General features: G+C 39.0%; 1 protein-coding gene across 2 annotated transcripts in view; it reads right to left on the bottom strand.

The window, feature by feature from the left end:
• LOC126175803 (uncharacterized) overlaps positions 1-19,383 on the bottom strand; it is a 142,506-nt gene that overhangs the window by 70,845 nt on the left and 52,278 nt on the right. Inside the window, exon 5 of one of the 2 annotated variants that reach the window (XM_049922787.1) lies at positions 10,997-11,134. The exons of the other annotated variant lie outside the window; for it this stretch is intronic. Coding sequence (XP_049778744.1) covers positions 10,997-11,134 — 138 coding nt within the window. The remainder of the gene's footprint in view (positions 1-10,996; positions 11,135-19,383) is intronic. 2 annotated transcript variants of the gene reach the window in all.

Genomic DNA, 19,383 nt, shown 5'->3' with positions numbered 1-19,383 from the left:
GCACGTGCCCGTCGACCTGGGACCGGACCGCAGCGACGCACGGATGCACGCCAAGACCTTAGCATCCTACGCAGTGCCGTAGGGGACCGCACCGCCACTTCCCAGCAAATTAGGGACACTGTTGCTCCTGGGGTATCGGCGAGGACCATTCGCAACCGTCTCCATGAAGCTGGGCTACGGTCCCGCACACCGTTAGGCCGTCTTCCGCTCACGCCCCAACATCGTGCAGCCCGCCTCCAGTGGTGTCGCGACAGGCGTGAATGGAGGGACGAATGGAGACGTGTCGTCTTCAGCGATGAGAGTCGCTTCTGCCTTGGTGCCAATGATGGTCGTATGCGTGTTTGGCGCCGTGCAGGTGAGCGCCACAATCAGGACTGCATACGACCGAGGCACACAGGGCCAACACCCGGCATCATGGTGTGGGGAGCGATCTCCTACACTGGCCGTACGCCACTGGTGATCGTCGAGGGGACACTGAATAGTGCACGGTACATCCAAACAGTCATCGAACCCATCGTTCTACCATTCCTAGATCGGCAAGGGAACTTGCTGTTCCAACAGGACAATGCACGTCCGCATGTATCCCGTGCCACCCAACGTGCTCTAGAAGGTGTAAGTCAACTACCCTGGCCAGCAAGATCTCCGGATCTGTCCCCCATTGAGCATGTTTGGGACTGGATGAAGCGTCGTCTCACGCGGTCTGCATGTCCAGCACGAACGCTGGTCCAACTGAGGCGCCAGGTGGAAATGGCATGGCAAGCCGTTCCACAGGACTACATCCAGCATCTCTACGATCGTCTCCATGGGAGAATAGCAGCCTGCATTGCTGCGAAAGGTGGATATACACTGTACTAGTGCCGACATTGTGCATGCTCTGTTGCCTGTGTCTATGTGCCTGTGGTTCTGTCAGTGTGATCATGTGATGTATCTGACCCCAGGAATGTGTCAATAAAGTTTCCCCTTCCTGGGACAATGAATTCACGGTGTTTCAATTTCCAGGAGTGTATAACCCGTTGCCAGCAATGTGGAAGATACTGTTAGCAGTGCCTGTTGTGTTGACAGTTTGAGTGGTGCGGTCTATTGCCCGACGAATTTGTAGCAGTTCTGAAGCAAATAGCATGAAATGCTTCCTTCAGTTTAGAAATAGAGTTGAAGTTATGAGGGCTTCAGTCAGGGGAGTGCAGTAGGTGGTATAGCACTTAGCAACCCCATCAGTCAAACAGATCAGTAGCAGCTTGCACTTTATGTGCTTGAGCACTGTCCAGCCAAATTATGGTCAGGTCCTGCAGAAAGTATCATCACTTTTATATCTAAGCTGGTCGTAGATTGTGTTCCAAAAATGAACAACACAGAGGCAGAAGTGATGACGCTTTCTGCAGGACCTGACCATCATTTCGCTGGACAATGCTCAAGCATGTACAGTGCAAGTTGTTACTGATTTGTTTGACTAATAGGGCTGCTAAGTGCTACACTACCTACTACACTCCTCTGACTTAAGCCCTTGTAAGTTCAACTTGATTTCTAAACTAAAGGAAACACTTCATGGCATTCGCTTCAGAACTACTACAAATTCGTTGGGCAATAGACCGCGCCACTCAAACTGTCAACACAAATGAACACAAATGGCACTGCTAAGAGTATCCTACGACTTCCACATCGCTGGCAACAAGTTATACACAATGTTGGTGACTACTATATGGAAGGTCAGTAAAACTTTGAACACACATCTATTTTGTACGAGCTGTAAATAAATAGTTGCCACTACTAAAGTTCCAACCCTCGTATATAGAGATTGCGATTTTGATTCCCGATGCCCAGATGGCTGGTGAGACTATAATAAGTTAAGAGTTGGACACCAAGCTGTGGTGAAACAAGTGCTGTATCGTTTGAGAGATACAGAGGCAATATTTTACCTAAACACATCATTGTTTTTTTAATAATTAGTGGCACTAAATAATAAAGCTAGGGAGCCAGAAATTGGTCATAATGTGCAGATGTATGTCAAAATTAACTGGTACAAGTCTCAAAGTGATTAAAGCAAAATGTTGGTCAGAATTCACGGTTTTAAGAAAAATTGAGGGCACTAAATATCAGACTTAGAAATGTGAAAATTTGCACGACTTTTCAGTTCAACATGAAAATAATAATTACGTGATCCCATTAAGCTACCTCTACAAGTTTTAAAGTAATTTACGAAAACTAAATTTAGAACAAAAACTTCTTTATTTGTAGTAAATTAAGTAGTTCCTATATTAATGCTAGAAAGTTTTGTTATAGCACACGTTAAAGCCTATTAAGTAATACAGCTATAGCACGTTTTATGACCTTGACAATAATAACAACCAATACGAGGTCTCTTAAATTTGTTGTTCAGAGGTCATGTGCTACTGTCAGTTCCATTCTAAAAATTCTAGAAGGCAAAGTTTTAATGCAAGTGAGCTAAAACTTTTTCTGTGATTTTAACAAACTTAACTATATTCATACAAAAATTATGAAGATTCTAAATTGATTCATAACATTGTTATAAAATACTGTGTGTCCGAGAAAGTGGCCGTTTAGAGACTGCTACCACGGACATAGGGTGGATGACAGCAGCTGTTCCCGTGGCCATCTGCTGTGCCACAAATAGGGTGAGTAAGGAGGAAAGGTACATGCTTTGAGTGATTCTGAACAAAACATTTCATTTAGTGTATGCCCTATTCTGAATGGTTTCTGAGATAGAACACATTTAACATAACTTTTGTACGTTTTTCTTGAATAACTCGAAAACCGCATCCTCCAGCGAAAACATGTCGCAGTACAAAATTAAACTATATTAAATTTCCTACAAAAAAGGTCCTATTCAGTATTTTATCTAGAACTAATTGTTTGTGTGAATAGAGTGCGAGAATGTTGAAAAACATGCATGTGCTGTAGCTTATGTAGTTTTTGTAGGCCAATTTGAGGTAGTTACCTGACTTATACACCACATGAAACAGTTCGTCTCTACTTGCTACCTCAATATACTACAACGTGTGCTCATCGAAAGAGTTTTTTAACACTCTCACGCTCTCTTTGCACAAACCATTAGTTCTAGAGAAAAAAATAAATAGAACCTTTTTCATAGGAAATTTAGTACAGTTTAATTTTGTATTGTGACACGTTTTCACTGTAGGGTGTAGTTTTCGGGTTATTCAAGAAAAACATACAAAAGTGATATTAAATGTGTTCCATCTTGGAAACCATTCGGAATAGGGCATACGTCCATATGAAGTTTTCTGTTCAGAAACACTATCACCCCTTAAAGCATGTACCTTTCCTCCTGACTCACCCTGTATATAAATACAGCCCGAGAGGCAATACTAGGCTTCGCTTCGCATACAGCCACTGTAAGACCTGTGTCAGTCAAATGCCAGAGTGCATGCTGCCTCAGATAATGTCAGAGACAGGCTGTTACAAAACGCTTATTTTCAGTAATAATAGAAAGTGAACTCATGAGGACTGTACACCATCCTGGATCACTTAGATTTGGCAGAAGTAACTGTTGGTATGCCACCTGTAATGTTAGCAAATCTGCGTGACAAGTGGTGACAATAATTTTCGACTTTCATGGCGAACATTTATTTTGATTATCATCAGTCATGGCGAAAGACAATTTTGTAGGAACTTACTACAGAGGTTGCCTCTGAACTGCTCATAGTGCTATTTTGGATAGAGAGATTTACTATCAGTATGAACGTAATGAATATTACAAAGTTGGGCGTGTGAAACTTTACCAAGTATATGTATCAATTGAAGTTCAAAATCTTTGTTTATAATCATAGTCCTGATCCCGCTGAGCAAATAGAGAATAGAAACATTTCTTTCAATGGGCTGGACAAGAACATGGACTTTCAGACAGGGAACTATGGTCAGTATGTTCTCCATCGCTTTCTGGCTGACCACTGTAATAGTTCCCAGGCTCTCATAAAAGATGGCAAACAATATTTACAACAATTTCAATTTCCTCCTATGACTAATGATTGATTATTATGATAATCAACCCACCGCCCCACATAGCCTTGTTTAGACTGAAACCTTCATTCCTGTTTATTAGATTTTCCAACGTATCTATTTCCATATTCATGTGTTCCACTGCACCAAAAATTTGGCATCTACAGCATGATACTCACCTCCTCATAATTTGTATCATAATTATTTTTGAGACAGTGCTTTGTAACAGCTGATTTGCTTGTTTCGCAGACAGGCACAACAAAAAGGCTGCTATACATTTAAGCTTTTGACCGAAAGGCCTTCTTCCAAAAACACATACACATTCACAAAAGCACAACACACACATATAAGACCACTGCCTTTGCCCACTGTGGCCAGACTACATGATGTAACTGTGACTGATGGGAGAGAAGCAATACGTCATGGATTGCAGGAATTAGGAGGAGATAAGGTCAGGGAGTGATAGGGATAGTGTAGCAAGGGGTGGGGAAAGGTGTAATGCTGCTTGTGGTAGCATGCGGGGATGTGGTGTGGACAGGGGGCTGCTAGGTGCTGCCAGCAGGAAGTTTTATTTGTTTTTTTTTGGGGGGGGGAGGGGTGGGGGGGGGGAGTGAAGCAGAAAAGGAGAGAAATAGAGAAGGGAAAAAAAGACTAGTGGGTGTGTTGGTGGAGCAGAATGCTGTGTATAATGCTGGAATGAGTGCAGGGAATGGGGACTAGCACTAGGTTGTGGTGCCATTGGGGTTATGAGAATGTATGACACATTGCAGGGCAAGTTCCCACCTGTGCAATTCAGAAAAGCTGGTGCTGATAGGAAGGATCCAGATGGTGCAGCTTGTGAAGCAGTCATTGAAGCAATGCATACTGTATTAGGCAGCATGTTCAGCAACTGGGTGGTTCAGCTGTCTCTTGGCCACAGTTTGTCAGTCGGCATTCATGTGGATAGACAGCTCATCCCCATGTAGAAAGCAGCACAGTTGTTGTAGCTTAGTTTGTAGACTACATAACTGATTTCACAGATATCTCTTCCTTTGATGGGATAGGAGACTGGAGTAGGTGGTGGTGGGAAGATGTATGGGACAGGGCTCTCACCTACGTCTACTGCTCGGATATCAGCCATGACGTGAAGGGTTGGGAGCAAGGGTGGAGTAGGGAGGACAAGGGTACTGCATAGATTTGGTTGATGGCATAATACCACTGTGGGAGGGGTGGAAGGATAGTTCTCATTTCCTCATTTCAGGGCATAGGCCGAAACCCTGGTGGAGAATGTGATTCAATTGTGTCCACCCTAGGTGGTACTGAGTCATGAGCGGAGTGCTCCTTTGTGGCCAGACGGTGGGGATGTGGGAGGTAATTGGTGACGGGAGAGAGAAGACACATTGAGATCTGTTTCTGTGCCCCTACCCTGCTATCCCTCCCCTTTCCCACCCCATGGCTCCTCCTTACCACACCACCTGCAACAGATTGCTTCTCCCATCAGCCACAGTTGGAGTCCTTAGTCCAGACACAGTGGTCATGTCCGTGTGATTCGTGATTGTGTGAATGAGTGTGTGTGGTTGCTTTTTCAGAAGAAAGCCTTTTGGTTATAAGCTTAAATGTATAGCAGTTTCTTTGTTGTGCCTGTCTGCAACACAATGTCTCCTCTACATGGCAAGCAGCAATCCATCCTTTTCATAACACTGTTGTTATTTCATCCTGGACTTTCCACTGTTTGATTTGCTTGCTTGTTTCAGTTGGGTGTGTTGCTGATGTTCCTTGCACCTCTGTTTGAATGTTCTAATAACCTGCCTCAAGTAAGAAATGTCATATTCAGATGGAAAGCAGTATACACCCAGCTTTCAGAGGCCTAGATCGTGTTTAAAATTACAAAGATGATGTTTTAACATTTTTGATGGGAGTGAAATACACAGGATGCCAAGTTCCACAGGAATTACCCATTTTTCCAGATATTAGAGCAGCATAAAGTGGATAAGCAATCCTTTGCTTGTCTTTCTGTGTGTCAGTCTCAATCTCTTCCTCAGGAATTCTTAATTTTGAGTGCAATGTTAGCTGAATCTGATGCTCTGCATACCCATTCCTCTGGAACACTATTCACTGGTGTAAATTCGCAATGCCCTCCTTGTGTGAAAGTGTTTGAGCTATAAGGACCAGAATCTTCAGTAAAGAATTTCTTGACGACGGATGGTGATGGTTCAAGGCACAGAAACAGAGGTCATTGTGTGTGGGTTTTCTACATACACTGTGACCCAGGGGTCTGTCCAATTTTCTTTTGACTAACATGGTGAGGAAAGATAGTTTGAGCTCTTTCTCAAATTCTGTCATGAATTTTATATTATAAGGGATAAGACTTTAAATGTTCCAGGAACTCTTCAAACTTTTTCGTTCCATGTAGCCACACCACAAACACATCATTTACGTGTTGACAGAAACACATTGGTTTGAACTTTATTAACTTATTAATAAATTACACTGAAAAAAAGCAAGAGACCACATCACGTCACTCTATGGGGAAGATACTTCCTACAATGAACACAAGTAGGATACGCTCCATCAGAAGAAATTTCAGCTTCTCAATATGCTGACCTTCATAAAAATGTGTCAAGATGAATAAGTCATACCTATGTTCACCAAAATCAAACACTGTGTTAATACACCTGCAGAAAAAAACACTTATAAGCCAAACAAACCTGGCTCTAGCACAAGAGGTAATTCACGATACCCGATGAATGCTAGATGTCATTTCAAAAGAGCTTCTTCATCTCCATCTTTACATGTGGGCTAGACTCTCTGTTGATTCTTGGGAATAGGTTGACAGTATGACATTGTCAGTAGCAGAATCAATGCAATTGAAAATCTCTGCAAACCAGAAAGCAAAATTTGATTGCTTGCACAAAAACCCAAGGCAACATACTGGGAGCCATCTTGTTATTAATGTCACTGACAAACATATGGATGATGATACAGTGAAGATCCTTGCTAAATGGCTAAATTTCTTGCACACTCCGAAAATCGTAGCTACAGCAGATTATATTAACCCTGTGGAGCATGTTGGAGCATCTCTCCCACCAGAAGCAGCAGAAGAGGTTCAACACAAAAGCTGTAGAGCGCTTTCCACGGAGACAAAGCTAAAATCCAATGTCTCCAAGGAACAATTAGTGCAACAAAGGAGGAGAAGGAAACAGTAGTTTCACCAGCTGGCAAGGGCAACACTATGGTCTTAATGTCACATGTAGACATAACAAGATTTCCAATCTTTTGAATGGTGCTGCCTCAGACATAGATACATGTTTATTCTATGAATAAAATCGAGAAGAAGATGATGACTCTTCTGAATAATGAATTGTTTAGGAATAAAAGAGACGACACACCGAAAGGCAGAAGTGCTGTGTCATTGACAGATACACACACAACAGGTACAGAGCTTTACTTTGATAGCTTTCAGAATGGAATTCCTTTCTCACGCTGTAAGAGAAATACACACACACACACACACACACATATGCACATACCTGTCTCCCTACATTGTGCTCATTTGACTGTTGAATGAGCACAAATAATGCCATGGGTTGTTGAAAAGTAAAAGATCTGACAGAGAAGATATAAAAGTGATTGAAACAAATGATGGGAATATTATCAGGAATGTGGAATGCACAAGGGAAGTGATGAATTATTTTGAAGTCTTACTGAATGGGGAAAATGAACAAAAAAGTGACATCGAAGACACTAAAGTAGAGGAAGAAAAGGCATCCAATTTCTTGGGCAGAAACTGAAAATGCCATGAAACATGAAAGGTGGGAAGACAGCAGCAGTGGATGAGCTGACAGTCGATATAATTAAGGCAGCTGGAATTCAAGGAATACAGTGGTTATATCAGATGCTGGGGGTGGCATGGAAAGAGAGAAAAGGGGTGAATGACAGGAAAAAGGAAAGTATAATAACATTGTTTAAGAAAAGAAGTAAAAAGAAATGCAGCAGAGACTTAGGAATCACACAGCTCTCACATTCCTTTAAGGTAATGGAAAAGATCACAGAAAAGAGACTGAGAAAAATCCCTGAACATCAATTTCAGGAACAACAGCATGGATTCAGAAGAGCAAGGGAACAACAGACCTCATTTTTCCCCTCCTTCATTTAATGAAAAAGTATTTGGAAAAAGAAAAGGGCCTGATAATATGACAGTGTAACAAAGTATAAAATATGGGAATGCTTGAGAAAACATAATATCCCTGACTCACTAATTAAAATAATTCAGGTACTGTACAAAGGTTGTGAAAGCAGTGCACAAGGAGGAGGTGGAAGATCAAAATGATTTCAGACAAAGAGAGATGTTCAGCAAGGCAGTTCACTTTCCCAAATACTCTACATTACACTTATGGACACAATCATGGAAGATTGCTTTTTCTGATGACATCACCATTTGGGAAGAGACGGAAATGGAGATTCAGAGGAGAATGGATTACTGGAATAAAAAATTTAAGGGTCAGAGTGTGACAGTGTCAATGAGGATGACCAGGACACCTAAAACCTTGTAAGATCATACTGGAAGGAGAGAAGGTTGAATGCATGAAAATTTCAATACCTCTGTAGTGCTGTATCAAGTGGTGGAAGTGCCAAGCTAAAAATTTTAAACAGAGCAGCAAAAGTTTGCAGCTTCTTCCACCAAGTACAAAACCTAATCTGGGACAAAGGAGTGCCTTTAAGAACTAAACAGACCATGTATAACACATATATCCTGCCAATCATGAGATACAGTCTGGAGACCTGTGTCATAAATAAGAGAGAAGAGAGTCAGATACAGCCATGTTAAATGGAGTTCTTTAGCTCAAAACACCAGGAGGGACAGAGTCAGGACAAATATGTAAGGAGAGACCTGCAGGTGATCTTGACCATGGAGGAAGGAATGAGTGCTGCAGGATTGAACTGGTTAGGTCATGTGAAGCTAATGCACCTGACACTAACTCCATGTCAGAATTTGGAGATCAAGGTACCAGGAAAAAGACCAGTTGGGCAGCCTAGGAAGAGATGAACAGATCAGATTAATGAAGATCTCAATAGGAGAGGAATATTGTATAATGAAATGGAGAGGAAAATACCTATACTGGGACAGAAATCAATGGAGGTATATCATTTGCCAAGTTCCTACCCAGATCGCTGGCAGCAAATCCTGATGTTTATGAGAATTACATCAACGTGTTGTGGAAGTGTCATATATGAAAGGGGCAACTGTTTGTCTCCAAAAATTATATGCTTGGGGTAGAAACAAAAGGAGGACATTTTGAACATTTGTTATAAGTTTCTGATTTGAGAATTTTGTAAAATCATCTCTCATCAATAAATAAAAAATGAAGCAATTCTAGCATCCATTTTCTGTGAACTTTCTTTTAATTATGTTATGAGGAATCCGAAAGTTTGTAAAAGTACTTCTGATGTGCACTATATATTTTACTATAGTGTAGATATCAAATTATTAAAACAGAGGTGTTCAGCAATGACTGCAACAACATTACTGTATTGTTTGACTAAAAAGTTAAGAAAAAGTGTATAGATAGTATTCAAATAATTACAACATCCATCAAACTGACAAAGCTAGGAAGCAAAGCGCATGTTACCTGCATGCAAGTTCACAAGCATTCAAGGTCAGATACATTATTTCTGCAGGACACAGTTACCTTTCACATTAGTTGCAAATTATTTCAGTTTCAGAATTACTTTTCCCAAATTGAGCAAGGAGGCACAGTGGTTAGCACACCGGACTCACATTCAAGAAGATGATGGTTCAAATACACATCCAGCCGTCCAGATTTAAGTTTTCCACAGTTTCCCTAAATTTCTCAAGGCAAATGCTGGGATGGCCTCTTTGAAAGGACACAGCAAATTTCCTTCGACATCCTTGAGATATTCTTAGTGTGTACTCTATCTCTAATGACCTCAAAGCCAATGGGACATTAAATGCTAATCTTCTTTCCTTTGTTTTATACTTTTCCCAAAAACTATTTTATGTTGAATTTTTTTTTTTTTTTTTTTTTACTGTAATACAACCTCAATGAGGAAAAGCAACATTAACCTGAAATAAATGATTTGTTTCCATCTTGAAATTCCCATAAACCAACTATTCTGACACCTTAGCTCCCTTCAACCCATTCCTAGTAGTGTCTTATGTTCTCTGCCATGTTTATTTTTCATGCAAATTTCATTTACCTATTTTCTGTTCATTATTATTTCTGCTTCTTCAATTTTCTCTGCCATACTTACTCCCACATGTGTACCAGTCATACTTTGTTGGATAACCTGAATGCCCACCATTTTAAAAATGGGAGAGGGGGAAGAGGTGCAAGAAATGATGGGAGAGGAAAAAGGGGAAGGGGATGGGAGGGGGAAAGAATAAAAAGCTCTAAAGGAAACTACTATGATTTTATGATCTGTTACATGTGTCTTCGTGCCACCCACTGTTCATTTGCATGTGAGTAGTTTGCTTCTCCTCATTCTTGTTTGATGCAAAATTTTGATACTCTACAATAAAACAACCAATGCCGATACAGCTATGGAGAACATATGATGAAGAAATACATTTGGCAACAGGATTTGTGAACATATCCTGTAATGACCATGTGCAAGATTCTATTTCCTTGCTGGCATTAATTATCATCTGGGCAGCCAAAGTTCAAATCTCTGCAAAAACTGATGGAATTGAATCAATATTTAATGGTGGCAAAAACAGTTAAGGAAGGATTGGTGACAATTTCATCAGAACGAACAGAAATGTCTCAAGACAATGTCAACAGATGAAGATGTCAATGATTCAGGTTTCAAAACAAGTACAACATTAAAACCACAATTGTGTGAATATTTTATAAACAAATCAAGCAATCCAGCAGAGTGGAGACTGGGGAATCAGTTCCTCACACATTTTTATTCTTAATGAAAGAGGCACTCAATAATACATTACTGCTGATGTTCAATTCAGTTTTGAATATTATTACCACTTTATTACATATTGATTATCACAATTAAAATAATATCTTACCGTGGAAATATTCCTGTAGAGAGTTTTACCACTTTGTTCAAAGCTTTCATATTTTTGAAGGAGAGTTCTCCCATCTATTCTCCATAGTGGTGGATGCTCCATTGCTGTATCACTCTTCATTATAACAAAGTCACCAGACTAAAATGGAACATTGAATGTGACTATCAGCCCTAAGACTTCCATAACTACATAAATTATTAGCATTAAAAATAAGAAACCACTGACATATTATATTTCATGTTTTTGACACAGTGGCACTGCCACTAGTTATCATTTTCACATGCAGTGTGTTTTGGTCATCATCTTTTTGGTCACATGTAGTTAATAATGGTAATAGGTTAGAGTCAACACGAAAATTAATTCCTCTAGGGCCACAAACAGAAAAAAAGACACAGTTACAAGGACACACAAGTTGCAATAGATCCTGCAACACCAGAAATATTCATTATAACAAAGGATCAACATTTGTATTCTGACGTGCAAAATATCTCTCACCTGAAATTCTATCCAGTCTTTGACAGTCATTTTATACATCTGTCACCGTGGGAATGTTGACTGGACAGGAATTTCCACAGGTGTACAAAAACAAAGGAAATCAATGCTCAGCATTTGCTTTCCAACTCTTGGCTGCATATCAGTTGACATGATGCCCATTCTGCACTGTGACACCATGCATACAACTAATACATTAACGTCACATTCTTTGGCACCCAAGTAGAACACAATTTCCAGAACAATCACTTCATGCTACTTCTGTATTAAATGAGGATCATGACATATGCAGGAAATGTATGCTGTGTTCTATAAATGTATAGTGATACTCCTCTATAATATGCAGGGGTGGAGGGATGGCTGCCACCTGAAACCTACACTTGGACATTTTCATGACTTTAAGAAAATTTCATGCACCAACAATGCATTAGATGCTTCCTCATGACAAATTTAGTCTAGAACTGTGCTCTGTGCATTTAGAAACTACCATAGAATTCCATCTGGATAATCACTGTAAATTACTACAATAATAATAATAACAGAAGGTGCGAACAAAAAAAATATTAACTAGTAGTTTCAAAGGTTATCACTTGATAAAGGAGATGCTGAGTCCATCCTGGATTTTCCATTGTTTGATTTTGTTAAAGTCAACAATGAAGCTTAAATCTCCTGTATGTTACCATCAGTCATCATCATTAAAAACATTAATGGTACTCCTAATGCCAACTAACTTGTAACTATTTATAACATGGTGCAGTGTAGCATCATAATAGAGTTAGGATGGTAAAAAGTTAATTTACTAAGCCTTAGCTGCAGGGGTCTGAGTGAAAACCATAGTACTACATATGTGTCTAGGTGAAGATGTGTCCAGGTGAAGGCTTTGGGCTCTAAGAGATTACAATGATATCTGGACATTGCAGGATGATTATACTGGTGGCTTTGCAGTTGGGCTGGAAGACAAAGTATGGAAAAATATACCACAAAGAGGCTCATTACATGATACCACAACTGAGCAACTAGATCAGCTAATCTTAAATAGTCCATAGAGATCACAAATTATTTTTTTTTTCCTCCAATAAAAACTCTGTGAAGACGGTCTGTGCACACTACAATCAGCAGGTTATGAAACCAACAAAAATCTTCTCAACACTTCATTTTTCTGAGCATAAACACACAACAGGTTCACATCTGGCCACTGGTGGAAATCAGCAGTCGTGAATATCTGAGATCTGAGCAGACAAAGGGAGTTGTGAAGTTAATGCTGCATACTGTCTCAACTAAGTACACTTTATAACATTCACTGCTTATTACTGGTTGTCATTAACAGTCAAGTCAACATTTTCTAAAAGCCGTAATAAAATTTCTTTGTTATCTCCCTCAATGAGTACTAAAAATATTGAAGAGGTAGCCTTCCTACAATCCCCAAGATTTTAATCAATTATTCCATTTTGGATTCTCTTAATACCTTGTTATATCTTCTATGATCTCATTACGGAGTATTGCACAAGCACTCTGCCAATAAAAGTATAAGTACATTTACAAGACTCGAAACCTACGCTGTAGATGAGAGTATGTAAGCTAACTGGCATAAATTCATAGGTGCCTCTGCATCTGTATTGAACCTAAACAAAACTCCCATCTCTGTGTCAATGGTACAAAATCAAAAGAGAGGTATTTTCTTTTCTTTTCTTTCTTTTGGTTACTTTCTACAAATACTTGCATTTGCCTATGGGCTCTAAACACAGTGAAATGTGTGATTCCATTTCACAAAATCAAGATAACTAAATTTATATCTCTCACACCTTAATCGTACACAGCCATTAACCCCTTAACATAAAACCCTGAGTTATCTCATTTTTATTATTTTGACATATCTGTTTCAGCACCAGACCTGGATCTGAGGGGAGGAGGTCGCAAACAGGGGTATCTGTCCTAGGAGACAATTTCAGGCGATGCCAAATTCATATTCTTGAAGAAAAAACTCTTGTTTCAAAAAGTGCCTAGCATCCAGAGCATGTCTATCTATCAATTATCCACATGATTTTGAAATGTATCTCTGTTGGCTTTTGAATATTTTTGAACACATTCTAAGTTGGTTTATGAAAGAATCAAAGTTGATTATTGAATGCGTACATAGTGTATGTGACGTTTCTGCCAGGGGAATCCCTGTTGCATCTAGAAATAAAAAACTTTCCTGTGGACAAAAGGGGATGGGGCTACCTGAACGAGTGAATATGGTTGACTGGGTCTGCGAATGATCAGTGTTGTTATAATCATTAGCGAAATCCATAGATTCAGACTATGAGAGTAAAGACAACTAACAGGAATAACAGGTATGAAAGATTACATATTAATCATCTTGGTGTGTCCAAGAAAATGAAATTTGGACAGAATTTTTTTTTCCAGATTTCTACACAACTAAAGGCCAGTTGTACAGTCCCTGGTTAGCAGCCACTTAAGCTCTACTCTCGGAATAGCGTGGAAAAGTGCATTGACAAGATTAGTGAAGTTAACAAGTGAATAAGTTTTGACATATGCAGGAATAGTTACAGAATGAATTATAACAAGATTGATTGTTAGAATGAGGAAGGAGAAAAAAATTGGGACGTTACAAACTTTATATGGAAGAATATTATGATTGCAAATTTGTATAAAAACTTTGTAATACTACTTTTTGATCTCCTGCTTGAGAAACTGGAGCACATGAATGAAATGCGTAACTATTTCCTAATATAAAAGGTTTTGCTTGTAGTAGGCCTTATAGGCATTTGATATTGGTACTTCATGAATCATATTCTATTGTGTTATTTATGTAAGTAAGGTAGATAAAAATGACCATCTGTGCCAAAACAGCCTTGCTTATCTGGTGTTACAATTGCTGCAATATTAGAAAGGTCTATTTTGTTTTATCTAGCAGTCAGTGACAAAATAGATGTAAACAAACCAAGAAATCAGACCAGTCTGGGGTACTATTTGTACGAACAGCTTTTTCAGTATCAGACAACGTCATTTTGATTTTTCATGTAGCAGAATGTTTGACAAACTTTGATGAGGTTTAGATACTTTCACAGAAAGGAAAGCATGCCATGTAAACCTGTAGCTAGATTATAGAGAAAAAAATACTGGGACCAAAGGATTGAAGAAATGTGTACTGCCTTGCTTGTCTCTTGTCTTTACTGGGTTTATGTTTTCTATATTTAAGTTTATGTAACACAAAAGAGAAAGTTATTGGCTAATAGGCAATAAAGATTTCTTATTCTCCCAGTTACAAATAATCCAACCTAGTATTAATTGTGAGCTTTTTGTGGGGTATGCTGTCAAACCAGCTGACTGGAAGCAGAAGAGGCACCACAGGACATTTTAATTTCCACTGCCCCGAATGTAGGCTTGATGGCTTCCATTACAAAACATACATGTTTGATTTCCACAGAGCGAAATACAGTGACATACGATACAAGGCTACTATGTGAAGAGGCGTGGCACTGCACTTTGGCACACTTAACACCAAATAACATGTCTTATATTTCCTCAAACATATATGTTTTATATATCAATATCTTCAGAAAGATATGTGCCACAAAATGAACATATGTCTTAAAAATCACTTCTGTTATTTTTGATGTCCTATCTCAAATGCTCAACAGGGGGAGGGGGGGGGGGGGGGGCAAAACTATCAAGTTTTTGCCCCAGTTCAGAAATATCATAGATATGGGGCTGATCAGCACTGATAGTTGTTGAGTGTTTTGGTGCTAGAGAGCATCAGGCCCTACATGTGTAGCCTGCCGGTCATGTTCTGGCTGAGGTGGTTGCTACTAGATAGTCCTTACTGCATGCAGCTTTGAATACTCAACAACAAACCACACACTTTCAGCCTACCTCTCCTGTGTTATTGTTTAATCAATGCCTTCAAAAGAAGATGGCTGTAGTAATCCTGAGTTTGACATTGACTTTAGTTACTCAAGAAGTGAAGAAGTATGTGATATTGCTTCATTAAAGACTAAAAGTGACAACAGTTTGTCAGTTTAGAGATAAAAGCTCATCAGTGGTATGAGATAAATGCCATAGTTATCTGAGAGTGAGATGACCCTGAATTTAAGGTGAGCCCCCTTTTTTTTAAGAGGCTCCTTAAGAAAAATTTATTTTTTACCATATTCTGACTAATCAAATTTCAAATTTTTACTAACTTGAGGATCTGCCTAAAAAGTTACCATAAACTTATTCTAAACTTATGTCATTTATTGGTTATCTATATTTTGATAATACAAGGAGAAATAAAATAAACAAAAGAAATTGTTTACATTAATTTTTATCTTCACTGCCTCTTCTGTTTAGCCTGTCATCTGCAGTACCACATTTTTTAATCATCATTGTAATCATCTTCATCCCAACAGTGGAGCTGTGAAACCTATAACTTCGTTGACACAAACATTTGGCTCTTTCTTCCGGGTATGTTGCAATTTTTTTAAATTTTTGATTTTTATTTTAATTATTTGGGGGAGGGACTTGCAGATTTTGCTTTTATACTGACATGAGAGTGTTAACACCCTATCATTTGCATCATACCTCATGGTGAGCGTCAACAATATTGCTGCATAAAACATGTACCATATTTACTCGAATCTAAGCCGCACTCGAATCTAAGCCGCACCTGAAAAATGAGACTCGAAATCAAGGAAAAAAAAAATTTCCCGAATCTAAGCCGCACCTGAAATTTGAGACTCGAAATTCAAGGGGAGAGAAAAGTTTTAGGCCACACCTCCAAATCGAAACAAAGTTGGTCCATTGTAATATGAGACACAATTTAGGTCGAATGAATGACAATACAGCTACAGTAGTTTGGTTCGAGTCGTAAGCTTAGCAGTTAAGCTTTACCACGTAGCCATTGCTATGCGTCAGGCGCTCCGTCCGTATTTATACGGGTACCCTTCCTTTTTCACGTGCTTCGTCTGGTTTGAATCGATTGCCTATTTTGCTCTGATCTGATAAGTGCCGTTTTCTTTGTTATAGGTGTTTGCATCACTCTTAAACTGAAAATGCATTACTGCACTGTGTCATGCATTGTTTGTCGCATTCTGATAGTGCATGTTTACGGCCTGTCGCGGCTCGCGGCATGGCTTGCTTTTCTGTGCGCTACCGCCGCGTACAATTGAAACAAAAAAGAGAGGAATCGTCTCATTAGCGAAACAATGGCAAGAGATTGCTATTTGTTGTTACTTACACTGCAGCTTTCTTTGATAATGATCAACAAGAATAAAATAATAGACTGCTTATGATAGAACATGTTCTGAACGAGAGTTAGGCGAAAATTTTTCTCCGTTTGAAAATCTTTGCGGCCGCTTCTTTATTACATCAAATTCTGCACAGAAATTAGAGTCATCTTAGATTTAAAAATCTAGTCAGTTGCCGTGCTTCATTTCAGACTGTATCATTATTAGGCATAAGAATAATACGAATATAAACATGACACGATACGTATATTCTTCCGCGTTTGCTGTTGTCTCACTCTAGTTTCGTAGTTTATTAGGCAGACAGGATTTAAATGAGATAGCAGCAAACACGAAAGAATACATCGCAAAATGTTTATATTCGTATTATTCTTATGGTGAAGAGAATACTGTATGTGATTCAAATTTCATCAGGTTCCTATTAGCAACCATCTCTTCTCACAGATAGGAAAAAATTCAGAACGTGGAGTTGGCCATATTGACAAACATCACAAACAGTCTTGCCAGTCAGATTTTCATAGTACACTGAAATTGTGCTACATTCGAAGATGAACAATACGGAATTTGTATTTACTTCGTTGGATAATGTATGAAAATGCAGTGGTCGAAACTCGCGGCGGAGAAAAAAAACTCGTCTTCCACTTTTTTTTAAAATTTATTTACTGACACAGAGGTTTTGGCGCCAGTATTTATCTTTGTGCCTACAAAGCATGCCTGTGTCACGCTACATATATTCGACGGCAGAAGTTAGTTGTGGCAGCACGTACCAACATTTTTCATAACTTCCGCTTGCTTTGCACTCGATTCTAAGCCGCAGGCGGTTTTTTGGATTACGAAAACCGGAAAAAAAGTGCGGCTTAGAGTCGAGTAAATACGGTAAGTGTGCCACTGGCCTCAGTTTAGACTTTTACCACCTCCTGCTGCAATGTATGTTATTGTTGAGTATTTTGCCAATTTTAAAGTCAATTCGATTCCGAGTGCAAATGGTTTCACGCAAACTGCACTTTATGTATGGTAGACATTCACAAAAAGCTAAAGGACACAGTGTAAGTTCCCATAGTTAGTAGCAAGACAAAATTTGCTGCCCACTCACCACTCCCCACCCCACACTCATTAAAGTTAGCAGACAAGCTGGAGTCACTGTTACCCTACCAGGCCTTCCGTAGCAACAATGACACACAAACATCTGTATCTTCTAGGTTGCAGGACCTATGTAACAGCAGCAACTAATAATAAATGAAAGATTGCAATCGTGACTGAGACCACTTCTCGAACTTTCGCTCATCCCGCGATTTAATGAGGTTTCTTTGTACTATCCCCAAAACAGGTCTCTCCGCTATAATGTATTCTTGTGATAACAACTGCAGGCAGTTTAATGAGATTTGTTTCATTCGTTAGACATTTAATTTTGGATTAATTTTCTTTCTTGTTTCATCTGAATGCTACCACCTTATTCTAAAACTGATTACAAGCTGGTAGTGGTTTATAATATGTAAACAACTACCAAATTTTCATCTGCAACACACTTCATAAATCATTAGTTTTTCATAGCCAAATAAAATAACAACTTGGGTTCAGATTCATGTAATGGGTTTTGAAGGACAAGATTTTCGAATTTGAATGTTACCTTTACTTTAAAAGCAGAATACATGTATGTCTACAGGTATCCATACCTGTTTGAGAACTTCTATTGAAAATATATTCAAATACAACAAAAGTTTGGGAATTGGTAGAATTTAATGCTGTTTCCTCCTGTGTTTCACCAAATTTTAATTTTTTAAGTTGAGCATCAGATGTCATAGTGCTAAGTTCATAGCTTCCCATGTATCCATCCATTGCATTAGTGCCACGAGTCAAATGTCATGTGACTGATCGAACACGATTGATACTGTAACGAGCACTTCTGTGTATCGGGAAATCTCAAGCCTATTCAAAGAAAATTATTGCTTGCTAAACTTTACCCTTCAGAACTCTTAAAAATAAATTTATGCAAAACCACAATAGCCAAAGCTTTATCTGTAAATGTAAGACAAGCCCTATATTAATCTATAAACACTGAAAAAATATTTACCTCAGCAGCAATAGTTAAATCTGCAAATATAAGTAGACCCTGTATTTTTTAATAATGAATTTGGGAAAAAGCCTTGTCTTATAATTGGGTAAATATGGTACATCCTCTGTGCTACAGCCACATCCTGCAAGACTTATGTTAACAGCAAACCATTGTGAAACACATGGTCAGGTTTCAATGCTACACAGAAACTAAAAAATGATTTAAAGGTTCACGATATTTTAGTCAAAGTCCAGTGCAAGAGTATACTCAGTATTTTATTAATGGTGATCTTCAAAATCTTATACCTCATTATTTTGAGTTTTAAAAGCTATCTTTATGCACTGATCAGCCAGAACATTATGACCACCTACCTAATAGGCAATATGTCTTTAACATGGATAACAGTGGTGAGACATCATAGCATGGAAGCAATGAGGTCTTAGAAGGTCGCTGTAGGGAGTTGGTACCTCATCTGCACACACAAGTCACCTAATCCCGTAAATTCCAGGGAAGGGGGTAATGAGGCCTGACAGAATGTTCAATCAAATCCCACATGTGTTCAGTTGGGTTCATATCTAGTGAGCTGGGGGACCAGCACATCAATTAGAACTTGCCAC

The sequence above is a fragment of the Schistocerca cancellata genome, chromosome 3 (genome assembly GCF_023864275.1).
Source record: "Schistocerca cancellata isolate TAMUIC-IGC-003103 chromosome 3, iqSchCanc2.1, whole genome shotgun sequence".
NCBI classification, from domain to species: domain Eukaryota; kingdom Metazoa; phylum Arthropoda; class Insecta; order Orthoptera; family Acrididae; genus Schistocerca; species Schistocerca cancellata.
This window is presented reverse-complemented; position numbering and strand designations above follow the sequence as displayed.